The 17726-nt window shown below is 48.3% G+C and overlaps 1 protein-coding gene across 1 annotated transcript in view; it reads left to right on the forward strand.

Annotated features, from left to right (window-relative positions):
• Positions 1-17726, forward strand: part of CSMD2 (CUB and Sushi multiple domains 2) — a 536402-nt gene that overhangs the window by 436346 nt on the left and 82330 nt on the right. The window contains exons 38-43 of the mRNA XM_077837745.1: positions 3973-4091; positions 4197-4266; positions 6944-7060; positions 9608-9817; positions 12295-12483; positions 16683-16860. Coding sequence (XP_077693871.1) covers positions 3973-4091; positions 4197-4266; positions 6944-7060; positions 9608-9817; positions 12295-12483; positions 16683-16860 — 883 coding nt within the window. The remainder of the gene's footprint in view (positions 1-3972; positions 4092-4196; positions 4267-6943; positions 7061-9607; positions 9818-12294; positions 12484-16682; positions 16861-17726) is intronic.

The following is a 17726-nucleotide window of genomic DNA, read 5'->3' on the forward strand; positions in this document are numbered from 1 at the left end:
GCTTTCTGTTCTGTGTTTGAACAGTGCCGAGCACAAGGGGGGCCTGCTCCATCAGGGTGGCTCTTAGGCACTACAGTAATACAAATAATAAGATGTATTATCCGGCTGCAGTTCCTACCCAGATTCTCTCTCTCTCTCTCTCACCTGGAGATTGTTTGGCGTCGGAGCTTTGCTCTGTCCACAACCTGGCTCCCATCGTCTAACCCAGATGGCAGCTCCCACTCAGCCAGCCAAGCTGGAGAGCTCAGTACCACCTGCTCCCGTCAAGAGGGCCCTGGCCTCAGCAGTTTTGGAGTGGAGATGTGAAGGTCCAGGTTGGCCCCAAGGCTGCCTTCTGTGTCTTAGGTCTCTGGCAAAACCGCGGTTGTGCCCAAAAGCTGTGCCAGGCCCTTCCTGGCCCGGCTACAATTGCCCAGGGAGGGGTAAATGGGGCAGCCTCCAAGCTCCCAGCACGTCATCTCACCATTCTTCCGTCCCTGACCAACATGTTGCACTACAGAAGCTTCCATAGTAACCACAGAAGGGTCTGGCATGTCCTGCCATCTCCTCCACCCTCACCCCCATTTCCTGCTGCTTCCCTTAGTCCCCAGGGTCATGCACGGATGTGCCCTCTCCCGCTTGTCCTCCTCCATGTTCTCTCCTTGAAGCCCAATGTTCCTCTTGTTTACGGCTTGCCTGTCCGCAAAAGATGCTGTCTCTGGGTCTGTGAAAGTGAGACCTGCCATGCAGTCAGCTGCCCGGGGCTTGTCATCCCCTCTGGGCTGGTGTCTCTGCTGCGGAGTGGCAAGGAGCCTGGGAAGGAGGGTGCAAAGGATGCTCCCCGGCACGATGAGAAAGGGGCTGGGCAGGCATGCTTTGACATTGAGACGGCGGTGTGAGGCATCTGCTGGGCCACCAGCCCACCTGGCAGATCTGCATCCCATCTGTTTCTTCCTCTCTCCATCCAGCCCATTGTTCCCAGCAGTGTACACATCTGTAGCCAGATGCCTCTATCTCTCTCTCTCCATTCAGCCTGGGAGCACCCCCTGGTGAATGCTGCCACACAGGGACAGGGAAGAGGCTTGGGTGGGTCAGCAGATGAGTGACTTGTTGTGGAATACATTAGTCTCCCACATGTGCCCTCTCCTTTTCCAGGGCAGGTCACCCTGGTGCTTCCTAGCACTTGTTTGATTATTGAGGGAGATCGTCAGAACTCTGTGGGATCCCAGGCCCCCCTCATTGCACTTCCAACCCCTCCTCCATGCCTACCAACTCACTTGCAAGCATGTGCTAATCCAGCCAGTCACCACCAAGTTCAGCCGTGGTTATTCCTAGCAATAGGACAGCATGTCGCCTGATGTGCCCATATCCCATGACTTTCTTCCCACGGGACTTTTTGTTTCTTTACTTGAGGAGACTTGCTTGTAGAGAGAACCTGCATTCTTTGGGACTGCTGTGACCAGCGGGCCAGGAACAGTCAAACCTGACCCATCAGGCGCGTCCCTGGGTGGTGGTGGTGAGATTGGAGGCATGATTAGACAGGGTGGGTTTGACAGCTTTGGTAGCCCAAAAGAGGTTGGTCATTTGCTATGAAGACTCCTGGGTTCTGACCTGTTTTCTTCTGCTGTGAGACCTTGAGTCATTTCACCATCCTCTGCCTCAGTTTTCCCTTCTGTGAAACGGGGATAAGAGCACCTCGCTCCTAATGCGTTCATTAGTAAAGCAGTACATTAGTGTGAGGTACAACAGCGAGAATGCCAGCAACTCCATGAAGTCCAGCAACGATATGGCTATTGCCATTGAAGGCACCCAGATGCTACGGTGATGGTCAGCAGTATAAAACCCTGAGATGGATAGATAATCATGGTTCTCAGCTGAGGCATTGGCTGAACTATACTGGGTGCCCCATTTTGGGGTCAGGTTTCCAGGCTGGGACAGGAAGTTTCCGGCTTGTATACTTAGAAACATCAGAAGGAAGCAGCTTGGGGCGAGCTCATACGTAGTGTTTCTTCCACCTCTCCCCCAATCTGATCCGTTGAGAAATAGCCCTTATCTCCACATGCCCAAAAACCAGAGGGAAATTAATGGACTTTGGCACCGAGGATGACTCGGTCGCCCATTGTTCTGTGTGAGAAGTTATTCAGATCTGCTCTCACTACTCCCTGAAGGTCAGGAGATACAGCCACACATGTGGCTATGCATGTTTTCTTGCCAGAAAGCATGACTCTGATATCAGAAGGGGAGTTGCCATCAAACCCATGTCAAGGTTATTTTTTTTTCCCCTTTCTAGTTCAGCCTCCAGATTGTAGAGTTGAAGCAGAACTTTAGCCCTTGGAATGATGCTGAAGGTTATCTTTTAGTGACAGCTATTAGTGTGGAGAGTGAGGGAGGTTCTGGCAGACAGCTGAGCTATGGTGGGCTATGAGGTGAGCTGAGGTGACTGCAAACTACTGTCTTAGTTTTATCTCCATGTGGCGCCATGGAAGTGGGAGATGGGGGAATACATAAAGAGGGGAGCACCTCACTGGACATATATGACCTCTGGGGTTGCTAATCCTGTTTGCAGTGGGCCTCCTTCTCATTGTAATTGTAGCCTGGAAGGAAACGGGATTGAGTAAAATCTTCATGGAATATTCAATTTAGACACTATCAGAGACCCAGATCTGTTAGTTACCTGTCTCAAATGATAAATTCATTCCATAATTAAAGAGAGAGGGGGGGAGGGGGCAGAGAGAGAAGGGGAAAATGGGATTGTGTTGTCTCTGTCCCCAAAAAGGGTAAATTACATACGAGAAAAAGAATGGACTCTTTGTACTACAAGCGTGACTCAAATAAACTGGAGTTTGTCAAGCAACGGACAACTGGGATTGGCTCCCTCCTCTTACAAATCAGGCAACATCCGATACAAAACGATGTACAGCAACATGAATACAAACCCGATTTAACATTCTCAAGGGGGCTTTCGTTGCCTCAGTGCTTTGCTTTTCTACTCTTGGTTACTTTAAAGACTGATGTATTGTTGCTTATGTATAATACAGCAATTATTACACTGCTGACTAGCCCTGAGTCAGTGAGGTCTGATCAGTAGCATTCATGCCTGTCAACCAGAAGGTTACATCTTACTTATTCATATCCGACAAATACTCTCCCCAAGGGAAGTGTTGGGAGCCTGCTCTTGCAAGACGAATAAAATTGGACTGCATAAAGCACTAGAGAATAGAGCGTGGGGAACTATTAAGATACCAGAGAAAGCTGCCAAGGCCAGGAGTGTAAATGAGATGTTGGAGGATGGAGAAAAGCAATTAGGGTGGTGTTAGGAAGATGGGCACCATGGCATGGGCATACAGATCAGGTTAGGTGGCAAGAGAAAGTCGCACGGGATGCAGCACAAACTTCATTCTAGGGATCCGTCTTTCTAGCTGATGGCCCTTGGGAAGAGGTGTTGGCAGGTAAAAGTGTTCCCAGCCCAGCGGTACAGGGATTGTGTAGAGGAGGGTTTAGAACTAGGACCAATGGGGTAAAATGGAAGACGGGTGAATTTGAATTTGACTATCAGGGGGAAATACGACAGTGGTAACTTCTGTTAGACCCTGCAATGGTCTCCCAGTGGAAGTGATGGAAGCCCCATCACTAGAGGCATTCAAAGCTGGACTGGGCAAAGCATGCCATGATACACTGTTCTTCGGGGGATTTCATAGGGAGATGGAGATGGCAAAATGGAGTTTCCCCATCTGATTTCTATGGGGGAGGTCATTAGCAACCATTGAAGGGACACAGTGAGTTAAGCTTCAGATTCCCCTCTATTCACACTCAGTTGCATTGAATCTTTCTCAGTGTTTGCTCCTGTAGTCTATCTCCCCCTTGTTTGTCGTGTGTCTGTAAGTATGATGTCCTTGTCCCATTGAGACCCAAGGTTCTTCCTTCTCTGCCTTTGCCATAGTTCACATTCCCTTCTCTCTTTGAGTGTTCAATTTCACTCTTTCTTTTTCACAGCCGTCGGCCTGTCCAGCTGTCCAGAACCCGCAGTGCCTGGGAATGGCCTGAAGATCGGAGAGAGGTACTTGGTTAATGATGTCATCTCCTTTCAGTGTGAGCCAGGCTATGCACTCCAGGTACTATACACTTGCAAATCCAGAAGGTTTTTGTTTTCTGGACTTCAACATTGCTGTGAAACAAAGAAACCCCAAATCTCCTAAACATCTTATTTAATTTTTTAGGGGCACTCACACATTTCCTGCATGCCAGGGACCGTCCGACGCTGGAATTATCCACCTCCACTTTGCATTGGTAGGATTCGTGCCACAGCTTAGTTGCTTCTATATGGTGCCCTCTTAAAATGTGGGGGAATAAGCGTGGGTGAAAAGGGAAGGACCGGTAGCACTGGGACTGGTGTCCAAAACAACAACAACAACCTGGTTTGGTTTGATTGATGAAACCCCCATCCATGAATCTACATTACAGAACCATCACTCCTGTGTAGAGGGAGAGCCATTCCCCCACCTGTCAGTCAGTGGTGTTCACCCTGCAGGAAAAGAAGAATGTTAAAGAACCAGACCCTCACCATGCTTCGTCTACCATTCTCGCCTAGGGTGATGCCCTGGAGAAAGGTGATGATGAGTGGCCAGCAGCGTGAAGGTGGTGGACCTTAGGGTTCATCCTGCTCCTGTTGAGGAGAACAAGTGTCAGGCTATTGACACAGGGCAGGAGCAGTACTGCAAAAAAAGAGGCATGAAGGCAGCTTGCAGGACATTTTGGGTTATTTTAAGGCAATATTTTGCTTTTTAACAACTCTAGATGTTTAATATTCATATTCTGCACTTTATGTCTTTGCGAGAGAGACATTTATGCATTTAATAGCGTTAGTTAGTTAACAGTTATTTCAGGCCCCTGCTGCTCCAGCTCACATCATTTAGCTTTTAAGTAATTATAATAGCTGCTGGCTCTTTTATCTGATGATCTACAGGCCAGAAATAAATAGAGAGATACTTACAGCAGAAATAAGTGAGCGGATGGGACACCTGCCAATGGGAGCTGCTTAGAAAGGAGCCAGAACCCCTTTGGCTCAGCATTATAGTCAAGGAATTCAGGCACTGGGAACAGGGTCTGCAGCCACGGGGACGTCCAAGATTAATGCAAGAACAAAAAAATCTTACATTATTGTTACTATGATGTATTTCTGTTGGCATAGCACTGAGGAGTTCAGTCATGGACAAAGACCCTGTTGTAGACATTAGTGTCTGTACAGTGCCTAGCACAACGGGGCCCTGGTCCATGACTGAGGCTTCTAGGCTTTACCGCAATGCAAATAATACTGGTGTTTGAGCCAGATTGTCCCTTTAGTGTAGTGCTGGAAAGTTACGTCTGTGTGTCCATCCCTATACTTGCCCGTCTACCTACCTACCTACCTCCCCACTTCTCTTCTCCTCCAAATCCCAGTGATGTCACTGGGGGGCGACTGCTTTGCAGGACCCGGTCACTGCTGTTTTAATAAAGGAACACAGTGTGCGTCTGGGGTTGGGTTGTTCAAGCCCAGGAGTCTACAGCTGGATCCATACTGAAGCACCTTACATAAGGGTACATCTCCACAGCCAGTGACAGCCCACGACAGCAAGCCTCTGAGCCCAAGTCAGGAGACTTGGGCTTGCGCTTACCGCACTCAACACAGCTGCCGAGACAGCCCTTCTAAGTTGCAGCTCAATCTCTGAAGCCCACCCCCTGCCTAGACTTCAGAGTCCAAGCTCCAGCCCAAGCCGCTGTGTCTACACAGCTGTTTTTAGTGTGGTATCCTGAGCCCCAGGAGCCTGAGTGTGTCGATTCGGGCTCAGAGGTTCGCTGCCGCAGGCTGTGTCGACCTGGTTTTTAGAGATGCTGAGCACCTGCACCTGCTTGAGTGAAAATCAAGCAACTTAGCAACTTTTTTCAGAGAGTGTGTGTGTGTGTGTGTGTGTGTGTGTCTGTGTGTGAAATTCTATGTATGTGTGCCAAGCATCTCCCAAGTATGACAATTTTCACCTCACTGTAAAACCAGAGATTGGATTCTTCTTCATTCTCTCATTTCCAGACATTATACAAAAGCCCCCAAAGCACTGGAGAAAACATATTAATTCCCTGGCAAGGCTTGCTGGCTGCTGTCAGTTTATTTAATCCAGATGTTTTCCTTTTACATAATTTAAGAGCAGTTATGTTAAACAGACATCAAGTGGGGGGAAACCCTTACAAGAGAAGCATTGTCAGACGTGAGCATGCATAGTGAGATGCTGGACAAAGGGAAATCTGTACCTTCAGTGTCAGATTGGATTAGGGATATGAGTGCATGTTATTGGAACATATTACAAGAGTAACGCAGAGGTCAGTCAGATAAGATGATGTCTTGAGTTGAAATTTAATCTGTCTTCTTGTTTGTTTTGATGTTTGTGCATTGGCCTTTGTAGAGGTTTCATTTGCGCCAACTGCGTATGCAAATTGTTCTGTATTTATAATTGTCCAGAGTTTGCTAAATATACCAACAGTTCCATCTTGATTTGGATCAAGCAGAGGCATTCAGAATCACCGTAAGGGGCTAGACAGATAGATTTCTTAGCTGTATTTTGTGCCTTATTTAAGGAAATTAAGTCGTTACCACTCACAGGCCCCACTGGGTTTGATACTGCACATGCACATGGTAATAGGTGCCCCCTGCTTCTAACACCTTACAACAATGCTGTGACCAGAGCTGCTCAGAGGTATCGATCCAGTCACAGGATCAGAACTTTAATAGGTCAGACACAGAGGGCAGGAAAAAGATACAACGTACTAGGGGGGTGATCAGGGTGATGCTTGGCAAATATCATGTTAGCTCTGTGGTGAATTTTTCTTTTCTTTTCCATAAAATAAATTGATGGCAGTGGCTGTCTCCCTGTGTAAATGGTAAGCGACCTTTCCCCAGATCCTTTCCATTAACATCAGGCCCCTGTCGATCTTACAGCCCAATGCGGTGGGACCGCAGAAGAGATGGAAGGAGTGATCTTGAGCCCTGGGTTCCCAGGAAACTACCCCAGTAACATGGACTGCAGCTGGAGGATCTCCCTGCCTGTAGGGTTCGGTAAGGCTGCCAGTTCTTCAGATGAACACTGTTGCTTCTGGGTGCCTATTTCTGCTTGTGGCCTAAGTGATGGTAGACACTCAGGGGTTAATCTGGAAGGTCTCACTGCACCTGCAAATACAGCTGATTCTCTGGGTCACTTCTGAGTTTTCTGGACTGAAGCTTTTCCCCTTGTTGTTGTTACGCATGCCTCTGTATGTTGGGGTGCAGTCAGGAGTGCAACAGCCTTGCCTCTCCCAGCACCCCAGCTTGCCCCCCGGATCATGGCTCGGCCGCACACCAGAGCATACGGAAAGGGGGAGAGATTTGCCTTGTGCTCTCCTTCTCCCTTCCTCATAGCACATCTGCTAAGGACCCAGTCACAATCCAACCCCAAACAGTGCAGTGTAGGAACCCCAGTAGCACTGGGCCATTAGCTTGAGAAGCATCCCTTATAGAACAATTGGAAGCCAGCTGAGTTGTTTAAAGAGCAAATCAAGATACAATTAGATCACTGTCTCCCACTCAGCGGTGCCTGAATGCTAAACTCTCACGCTGTTTGTGCAGGCTGGGAGAGTTTGTCTGACTCATTTCTGTCAGAAACCTGGTCTTCACAAGGCAGCGGAAGTGGTGATCCAGTCCCCATGCTGAACTTATCCCTGAGAGAGCATTGGTCTGAGCCAGTGGTTCTCAACCCGCAGCCCATGGGCCGCTTGCAGCTCAGTCAGCACAGAGCTGTGGCCCATGTGACATCCTCAGGGCCATATAGGTAGTACTGGATGCGACCCATGTAACACATTCTGGGCCACATATGCAGCCCACACTGGTAAATATAAGTATAAGTATAAGTAGGGGCATAGCGAGCAGATCGAGGGACGTGATCGTCCCCCTCTATTCGACATTGGTGAGGCCTCATCTGGAGTACTGTGTCCAGTTTTGGGCCCCACACTACAAGAAGGATGTGGATAAATTGGAGAGAGTCCAGCGAAGGGCAACAAAAATGATTAGGGGTCTAGAACACATGACTTATGAGGAGAGGCTGAGGGAGCTGGGATTGTTTAGCCTGCAGAAGAGAAGAATGAGGGGGGATTTGATAGCTGCTTTCAACTACCTGAAAGGGGGTTCCAAAGAGGATGGTTCTAGACTGTTCTCAGTGGTGGAAGAGGACAGAACGAGGAGTAATGGTCTCAAGTTGCAGTGGGGGAGGTTTAGGTTGGATATTAGGAAAAACTTTTTCACTAGGAGGGTGGTGAAACACTGGAATGCGTTACCTAGGGAGGTGGTGGAATCTCCTTCCTTGGAGGTTTTTAAGGTCAGGCTTGACAAAGCCCTGGCTGGGATGATTTAACTGGGAATTGGTCCTGCTTCGAGCAGGGGGTTGGACTAGATGACCTTCAGGGGTCCCTTCCAACCCTGATATTCTATGATTCTATGATTCTATGACTCCTCTCTTTCTCTCTCTCTCTCTCTGGATGGAGGTAAAGTAAGGCGTGAGCCTATTTCATGATGTGTGTGGCTGGAGGTTTGGACATAAAGGGTGTGTCTACTCTGTCCACTAAGCCATGTTTGTGAGACTCGGCCTTGTGGACTCGCTGTTTCCATGCCCAGGCTTGAGCGTCCAGGCTGCTTTGTAAATCTGGGTTTGCAATTGCTGGACCTGGGTCTTTCAGCCATGCTAACATGTCCATACTGTACTGCACAGACCTTCTGACTTGGGTCTACAGCGTGACCTGCATCCACACTACAAAGTGACAGGGCTTGGACCCGAGTCACAGCTGGACTCAGGCTCTCACCCATCCAGCTAGCCAGATCTTAGGACCTGGGTTCTGAGTGCTTGCTGACCCGAGTCTGATGGATTTGTGTGTGGTTGGGCTCACACCCGAGTCCGAGCCTGAGCCTCGTGTACAATGTAGACATACCCGAAGGGCCTATGTTCTTAAGCAGTGGTTCCCACTGAAACAGTGGGGTGAATGATTTTGAAAAAGAGTACAAATGTTCAACGCTCCAGCTACGTGTCCACTTTGCCTTCTGTGTTGCAGTACCCCACTGAAATAACAGGAATGATAGAGCCTCGCTGGTATAGTCGGAACAACAAGTGCTTTCTGTCTGGACGTTCCTGGGACATTCAGCAGCACAACAAATGTATTCTACCTGCATATAAACAGGTTCCTTGAGTCCACCTGCATGCACCCAGTACATTCACCATCAGGCTCATTCTGGCATCAGACACTGGATGAATATAAGAAAAGGAGGACTTGTGGCACCTTAGAGACTAACCAATTTATTTGAGCATAAGCTTTGGTGAGCTACAGCTCACTTCATTGGATGCATTCCAGTGAAGTGAGCTGTAGCTCACGAAAGCTTATGCTCAGATAAATTTGTTAGTCTCTAAGGTGCCACAAGTCCTCCTTTTCTTTTTGCGAATACAGACTAACACGGCTGCTACTCTGAAACTTGATGAATATAGTTCCAGGTCCTGCTGCTTGACCCACCAGTATTTGCCGATTTGACTGACTTGACCGTTGTGTTTATTTCTTCTCCTCCTCCTCCTCTTCTTCTACTTCTCAGGTGCCCACATCCAGTTTCTGAACTTCTCCACCGAGCCGAACCACGACTTCATTGAAATCCGGAATGGACCTTACGACACCAGTAATGTGATTGGCAGGTTCAGTGGCACTGAAATCCCAGGCTCCCTGCTGTCGACGTCACACGAGACAACCGTGTACTTCCACAGCGACCATTCGCAAAACAAGCCAGGATTTAAGCTGGAATACCAAGGTAACAAGGCCACCAAACAAGCAGGGAGGGAGAGTCCTGTCCCCAGGGCTGGCACTGGAGAGGGAGCAGATGGAACAAGAGCTGCTCTTTTGTTGAATTAGTACCATGAGGATTTAATCCAAATTAGTGGAAAGGTGTTACATGAGATCCATACTTAATCCTAATAGCTGGGTTCCGTTCATCCTGCTGTTGCCTAAGGCAAATAACAAATGTTCCCGTAGTGCTTTGTAACAGTGAAATGCCTCAGAATTAATTCTGGCCAGACTCACTTTGATCTTGGCTCTCTAGACTGTCGTGCGCCGTAAGAAGTCGTCCCCAATGGACACAACTTTGCCTTGGAATTTTGCAGGTGCTCGTCTTTCAGGGTCAAAAGTAAAATTTGGATCCTGAAAGCTCCTCTCTGTTTCCTAGAGCTGTGATGCACTCTTGATTTGTGCTGATATGGGCTGTGGATAGGGGAACTGGGCATTTAAAAGAAAAGAGACGCAGTAGTTTAATTGAATATTCATATGCCATGGAGCTGGGCATGGTTTGAGAATCTTAACCGAGAATGAGAGTGGGGGCAGAGAAATAAATTAGCACCAATTAATAAGCAAACCCTGGCCTAAAGTTTCACAAGTGACCAGTGAATTTGAAGAGCCTCTGGTTTTGCATCCTCAGCTTGAGATCATCTTACAGGGTGTCATGATTTTCAGGGGGACGGGGCTCAACTCTCTCAAAATCAAGCCCTGTTTAAGGTGTCTTAAGTCAGGCACCTGAAAAATTGAGCACCCCCGATCCCTAGTTGCTGTTAAACATGTAGGCCCCTGAGCAGTGAATTCCTGTGAGTCTGTGAAACCCTCTGGGCAGGAGCTCTCTGGATGTTTTTTGTTCAAACTTCTCAGAGTGGATTTTCTGATTTTGGAAGGCGCTGGGTTGACAGCCCTGGATTCCTTGGTTCATCCAGCTGCAGCATGGGCAACAGCAGTGCTGTTTCCCCTCACAATGTCCCTTGACCAATGTGCCTTTGGAGGGGCCGTCTCTCAGGCTGTTGAGTCTCATGGCTCATTCGCCTGTTGGCCTCTCTGCGGAGGGGCACATTGGTCATTGCAATACACTGGCAGCCTCATTAAAAGAAGCCAAGAGCTGAGCAGACCAAAGAAGCAGATTTCCATTTATATACCTAGAAACAGCCACATTTCTATATGTACCTCAAGCGGAATGGGTCAGTGTATATCTGAGTCTGCAGGGCTGTCAATCCGGAGCTCTCGTGAGTACTACATTTCCCAAAACACTCGGCCTTCTCTGCGTCCCCGTCCTTGGGGGATTCGAGCATTGAAGGGACCAGGTGTCATGCAGGGGAGCTGTGTGTTGTGTAACGAAGGAGATGGACTTCAATGTGCCGCAGCTGGGAGCTGAGTGATCCTGCCGCCACAGAAGAGAGGCAAACTATGAGTGGAAAAGGCAGAGCATATCTCTCTGTCCCTGTGATGCAGCCAAAGGCTGGCAAAGGGCAGACTCCCCAGAAATAGCACTAAAAGCAGCTACTCAGACCTAATTGAAAACATTAATTTTCCTTTGGCTTTCCCGTGCGTATACCATATAACTCATGCGCTGTTGTACGATTTAGGGGGAAAAGCACAGTCCAAGGCACCATGGGTAATCTCATGGAAATTGCTATGAAAATTAGATCTGGCTGTGCTGACCAATAATAACTCATCGTGACAGGCAGCGCATGTTAGCCAACTGCCATCCATTTATCACCAAAACCACTTCCATTTTGTTGAAAAACCTGGCAGATTTCCCCCATTAGAAGCGAGCTGTGGGTTGACCCAGTGGACATAGGCCTCATAGAGGCAGGATAAACCAAGAGCGGGGCCCATTGCTCCGTGACCATGCCTGCCACAAGTAGCAGGATTTTCTAATCGCTATCGATCAGAAGAACGTTTGGCTCTTTAAACCCTTTATAGAGTCACCACTCTTAAAAAAAAAACAAAAACCAAAAAAAACCCCAAAACGAAACCAAACCAAAACCATCAAGCATTGTGAAGAGTCTAACAGTGGCATTCTGGCCGCACTGCAGTCAATGGCAAAATTCCCAGTGAATTCAGTGGGGCCAGAATTTCACCCGAAACCCCTAATCATGCCAAGGGATAGATTTTTATGTGGGAATTGCCATCCCGGATCAGACCACTTTTATATAGCTTCAAGCCCTTCTGGCCCTAAATCCAGCTATGAAGCAGGGAGGAAAGGGGTATTTACTGCCATAGGACATGCATTTATCTAGGGATTTTTGTCCATTGGGGTGACATTTTGGCCGTCTCTCCCATGCCCCATTTCCTCTGCACGCATTAAACCTCCATCCTCTAGAGTGACAGCCAAGATATGGTGAGGATGGTGGCTCGAGCACTACGAAACCCTTGGCAGGAGGGGAAAATGACTCCAGCCCTTAGAGGAAAGCATGAAATACAGAACTTGTCTCCTTATTGTATTTCCAGCCTATGAACTCCAAGAGTGTCCTGACCCTGAGCCTTTTGCCAATGGCATTGTGAGAGGAGCCGGTTACAATGTTGGCCAGTCCGTATCTTTTGAGTGCCTTCCTGGATACCAGCTGATTGGCCACCCAGTCCTGACATGTCAGCATGGGACCAATAGGAACTGGGACCACCCACTGCCCAGGTGTGAAGGTACGACTTTATTGGGTCACCTTTGAATATCATGGGGATTTTCTGGGTAGCCCGAGGAGTCTGCTCAGTACTGGCTTCTGGTAACTTGCTTGCCTTTGATTTTGATGGATCAGCTGGGAGGAAGGAGGAAATGACATTGCCTTGGTATTTTAAATCCACCTTCTTTCTAGGTCAAAGCCCAGATTGCTGACTCAGGTTCATTCAAACTCATATGCAGTCTGGCTTTGTGCCGATGCTGATTAGTGGGAAGGGAACAAGCTCAGAACAGCAGCTCAGTGATAGTGGAGGATCCAATAGAAGAGATAAAAATATGGTCTGCAGTTTCTTTGTTATATGCATGTGGTCCTCGAGGGCATAGCTCTTCCTTTCCTAAGCCTTTGTGTAGCGTTGCTGTGCACTGTTTAACAGCTGCTTTGTCTCACCCCAGAGCCAGCTACATTGCATTGTAGTTTGTACAGACCACGGCCCTTTACATTTGTAAAACCTAAAGTGCTTTGTGATCCTACAGGATGCAAGTTTCTCTGGAAACACAAGCTGCTGCTAGAGACAGGCCTGAGCTGTGTCGTACGGCTACAGGTCTCGACCCTGGTAGTGTTAGGATCAGTGAGTTGGGGTCAGCCCACTTTGGGAGGTGTGGGCGAGTGGCGAAATTCACACCCAGACCTGGGTTCATCTTCCAGAGTTAGGGTGTGTTTGCATCTGGGGTTATGAGTCAAGCCCCTCTCTGGCTAGCAGCATTTTGTTCTTTGCTTGTTCCGTCGCTGACTGTCAGTGGGAGTAGTGCTTGTGCAATAAGGCAGTATATGGCCCTGAGAAAAACATGCCTGCTTTTTGAAAGTGCTGAGCACTTAAAGCGCCCATTGTCAGAACCTCTGTGAACCAGGCCCATGGCGCCCGTCTTCCACGGATAGAAGTGGGCTTCACAGATATTAATTATCTAACCCTCTCAGCTCCACTGCCTTGTGTATTATTATTAAGTCTATTGTACAGATGAGGGAAGCTGAAACACAAAGCATTCAAGTGACTTGCCAATGGTCACCCAGCAACTCAGTGGCAGAGACAAAAATTAGAACCCAGGTCTCATCCATTCTTAACCTCTCCAGGGACAATGGCTCCACATTGCAAATGCATTGATTTGTCTTCTCTGCAAGCTCCCCACAGAGCACGTTTCCCTGAGCACTGTCACGTGGCAACTTCAGAATCTGTGCTCCCTGCTTATGCTAAGAAACCATCATCGTTTTGCTGATTTATTAACCCCTGAGAAATTACTGCCGGTTCTTGGACAGGTTTATGGCCACACAGGGCCAGCATTCTCTGCCTGGTTTTCTTTCTATTTTTTTTAACTTTTCCTTCTTTCCCAGCCTGCTATTTCATGCTGACACTGAGCCTGATTCGAACAGTGTTTTATTGTTCTAAATAAGTTTTGCCTTTTTCCCATTCAAACACCTATCAAAGTCAGAACTTTATGATGTGTCGGAGCAACTAAATAAATAAGGTAAAGACCTGGGGCTTTGATCAGCTCCGCACTTTGTGTTTGCAACACCCAGTACTGCGCTGAAGTAAATTTAATCACCACCGCTGTGCTGAGCCCCTGCTGAGAAAAGACCCTTGCAGCTATCGGGATTCAGTAGTAGGGTTGTGTCAATGTGCAGTCTGGTCTCCCTTATGCAGCGACGGCTGCATCACTAAAATGCTGCTGAATCTTTCCCTGTTGGAGGCGGAATTCTTTAATGATCTTAGCAAGAGGCTCCATTTGCAAGACTTGTGTCTGCAGCTCTGATTTCCAAGAGTGGTTTCAGGGTGTTAGCCGGAGCGAATGGCTTGGTGTTCTTGACATCAAGTCTGAAATGTGTAGTTTCTCTGTTCAAACCCCAGCAAGGCTATCTTGGCCTTTCATCATTCCAAGAGAGAGAGATTGAGTTCTGTGCAGTTTACTGTAGAGGGGTCTTTTATATGAAACCTTAAGAAGTGCAAGCCTGGTTATTGATGATTCCCCCTGTAAGCAGGATGGCTTGTACCAGTCTCTTTGGACCAGTTGCTCCCAAACTTGCCTTATATTGGGGAGCTGCGTTTGTTTTTCTCTTTTGAATCAAGACTCCTTAGCCCTAGAGGACATAAAACATAGAGGGCCACATCCTCAGCTGGTGTCAGTTGACTTCAGTGGAGCTCTGGTGATATACACCTGCTGCAGATGTGGCTGAATATCCGCCCATTAGCGCTCCGTCCTGCAAGGGGCTGAGCTGCAGATGCAGCACACCCTCAATGCTCGTTGACTTCACTGTGCCTTGAAGGTAGCAGGAGCGAGCCCCTAAGGTATTTAAATAACCGTTCTGCCCCCATTTTCCATCCAGCCCTGTCTTTCATCCCTGCTTGCTTTCTTTAGCAAGAACCCTGCTACACCACGAGGAAGGGAGTACAAAGCAATTGGCATGTCCTACAGTACTTCTAAATGTGACGCTTCAGGGGCCTCTTACTTAGGCACAGGAAGAGGTGGTTAAGTCCAGTTGTGGGTGGGGGGGGTGTTTTTGCCGAGGAGTCACTGTGCACGCTGGATTGTTAGCACTATTAATATCATTGCAAACGCTCCCTTTCCAGATACTTTCTTTCTTAAACACAACCACCAATCGCTGTCTATTTTTGCATAGAAGCTGCCCGTGAGTAATAGTTGCCCTCGTCCATCAATCTCCCCTTCCCGTGCAGGTCACAGCGAAAAGTCCATTGAACTGTAAGAGAAGCAGTGATTTTGAAATAAATCAGTAGAGGCTGAGATTTCTAAAGCTACTGAAGGGATTCCCTTGGGAGTCACGGGGTTGCACGGGTTTTATTACAATTGAGAGGGATTGAGCATCCCAATCTCCAAGGTGGTTTTGCAAATCTCATCCTTGTTATATAAAGTAAGTGTGTGTGTGTGTGTGTGTGTGTGTACACTCTCACTTGGACTGCTCATGTGAACAGGCAAAGCGGGATTAGGCACTAAATACACAGGGCCTGCCTCAGATCTGATTTACACCATTAATTGGAAATAACTCCCTTGAAGTCAATGGAGCAACTCCGGCATGAAACGCTGTGCGTAAGCAAGAGGAGAATCAGGCGCACAAGGTGTGAGTGACAGTCCTGTCTGCAGGGGGCTAATCACGCGCTGCAAATCCACCAGCGCTGTTCCAAGCAGATTGGAAAACGTTCTGTACCAGAAATCTTGCGTCCTAGAGAGGCAGCATGATGCAGTGGGTAAAGCCTAGATGTGGGACTCAGGAAGCCTGGGGTCTGTTCCCTGTCTGCCACTCATCGGCTGTGTGTCTCTAGGCAGGTCACATCACCTCTCTGTTTCCCTCCCATTCTTTGTTTGTCCCGACTGTTTAGCTTACAAGCTCGTGGGGGTGTGTGCCCCAGATCTCAGTTAGGGTAGAGGTGCTGCTGTCATGCAAATAATAACTACTAATAACCCCCACCCCTGCTCTCAGATCCGCTCTCTAAAACACCAGCTGTTCAGCAGCTCTGGCCCAGGTCGTGGTATTTATGGTTGGATAGTTTTGCCCACTGACAGGTTCAGGAGCATGCTGTTCCCCATGGCTACACACAGCTGGTGAGCCCTAGTCCCTGGATTGGAGCACGAGGTGTGGTTTCTCAGCGCACCTGGTTGTCAACTGGGTACCAAAAGCCTCTGATTGTTTCCATCCAGCCCCGAGGCACTAAGCAGGGTTTACTGTAACAGGATGGAGCTGAAAAGTTTGGGACAGGATCCACAGATTCCTAACGTGCATATTGGGTTCAGTCCAGGGTTTTGGGTTGGATCCATGTGTAATCACAACCGCTGTCTTGTCTAATTGCTCTAGCTCTGTCATCTCGTGTATTTGTTGAGACCAGTCACTGCAGCCCCTCAGTGCTGGCTTATTCCCTGTTGACACTGTGGAGTTTAAATCTTGCCTTTATCTTGAGCCCTCTGGGCTGAGGGGAGCTGGGAGCTATAGTTAGACATCTGGATCAGCCTCTGATTCTCGGATCACCCCTGAATTGTCCAGTAGGGTTGAGGAGATCAGCATCGTTGGGCACAGGAGTGAGTTGTGCATCCATCTCTGCTCAGCTGGAGGGAGGAGGTTCACCGCAAGGGGAGGAAGGGAGGGAAGGCAAAGAGGGGCAGGGGATCCAGGAGGGGTTTGTTAATTGTACTTGTGTTTCTGTTCATTGTTAATTCCGTGCAGTCCCATGCGGAGGAAATATCACCACCCAGAATGGCACCATCTACTCCCCAGGCTTCCCCAACCAGTACCCCAATTCCCAGGACTGCGCCTGGCTCGTCACGGTGCCTGCAGGGTATGGGATTCATCTCAACTTTACACTGCTGCAAACGGAGCCCTACAATGACTTCATCACCATCTGGTGGGTGCCTCGGCGGGAGCATGAGAGCTGACTTGGTTGGTCTGTCTGCCTGATCTGTAGGGATTTGGGCCCCCGTTCAGCAAAGCACGCACGCACGGGAAAAGTTCCATTGACTTCAATGGTGTTATTCAAGTGCTTGAGTGCTTTGCTGGACCAGGCCATTATGAAGCATTCGGGGGGGAGAAGAATGCTTCAGGGTGAGGTTTGGAATATAGCTAGGAGTGATGGGAATTTGGCTTAGTAAGTATCAGCTCTGTATCTGATTGGCCCTTTCTCCATAGAACCTTGTGCTGTGTTGGCTTAGGGGAATGGTCAAGATGAGCTGAGAGATCTTCTCCAAACTTAGCTTCTGTGATCTTAACCTAAAACTTTGGCTCTATTTCAAATGAAAAGTCCCCAAGGGGAATGAGACTGAACATGGTCTGGTTTCCTAAAGGAACTGGTGGAAACCCCCTTCATGTGGGACTGGACAAAGATCTGTAGATGGATCCTCAGCCGATGTACGTTGGCTGTAGCTCCAGTGACTTTGAGCTCTCACCATCTTTTTCCCATTGACTTCATTAAAGTTATGCCGTTTACACCGACCAAAGATTTGGCCCCTGGAGGATAAATACTGTCTAGGGACTGAGTGGCAGTGAGTCTCTCCGAGTCCTAATTCTGTGATCACCACCTGTTCAAAAACAAAGAAATCAAACCCATGCTGTGCGCAGTTTAAACAAATGCAGCCCTCTTGCAGCCAGTCTGACCCAATTACTCTCTCTAGACGCTGCATCTCTGCTGGGGGCAAATGCAGGACATCATCCCAGCTGAGACTGGACATTGTTAGGTTACAGGTAACCTCCTCCTGCTGGATTCTCTCCTCAGCA

Source organism: Eretmochelys imbricata, chromosome 19, assembly GCF_965152235.1.
Source record: "Eretmochelys imbricata isolate rEreImb1 chromosome 19, rEreImb1.hap1, whole genome shotgun sequence".
NCBI lineage: Eukaryota > Metazoa > Chordata > Testudines > Cheloniidae > Eretmochelys > Eretmochelys imbricata.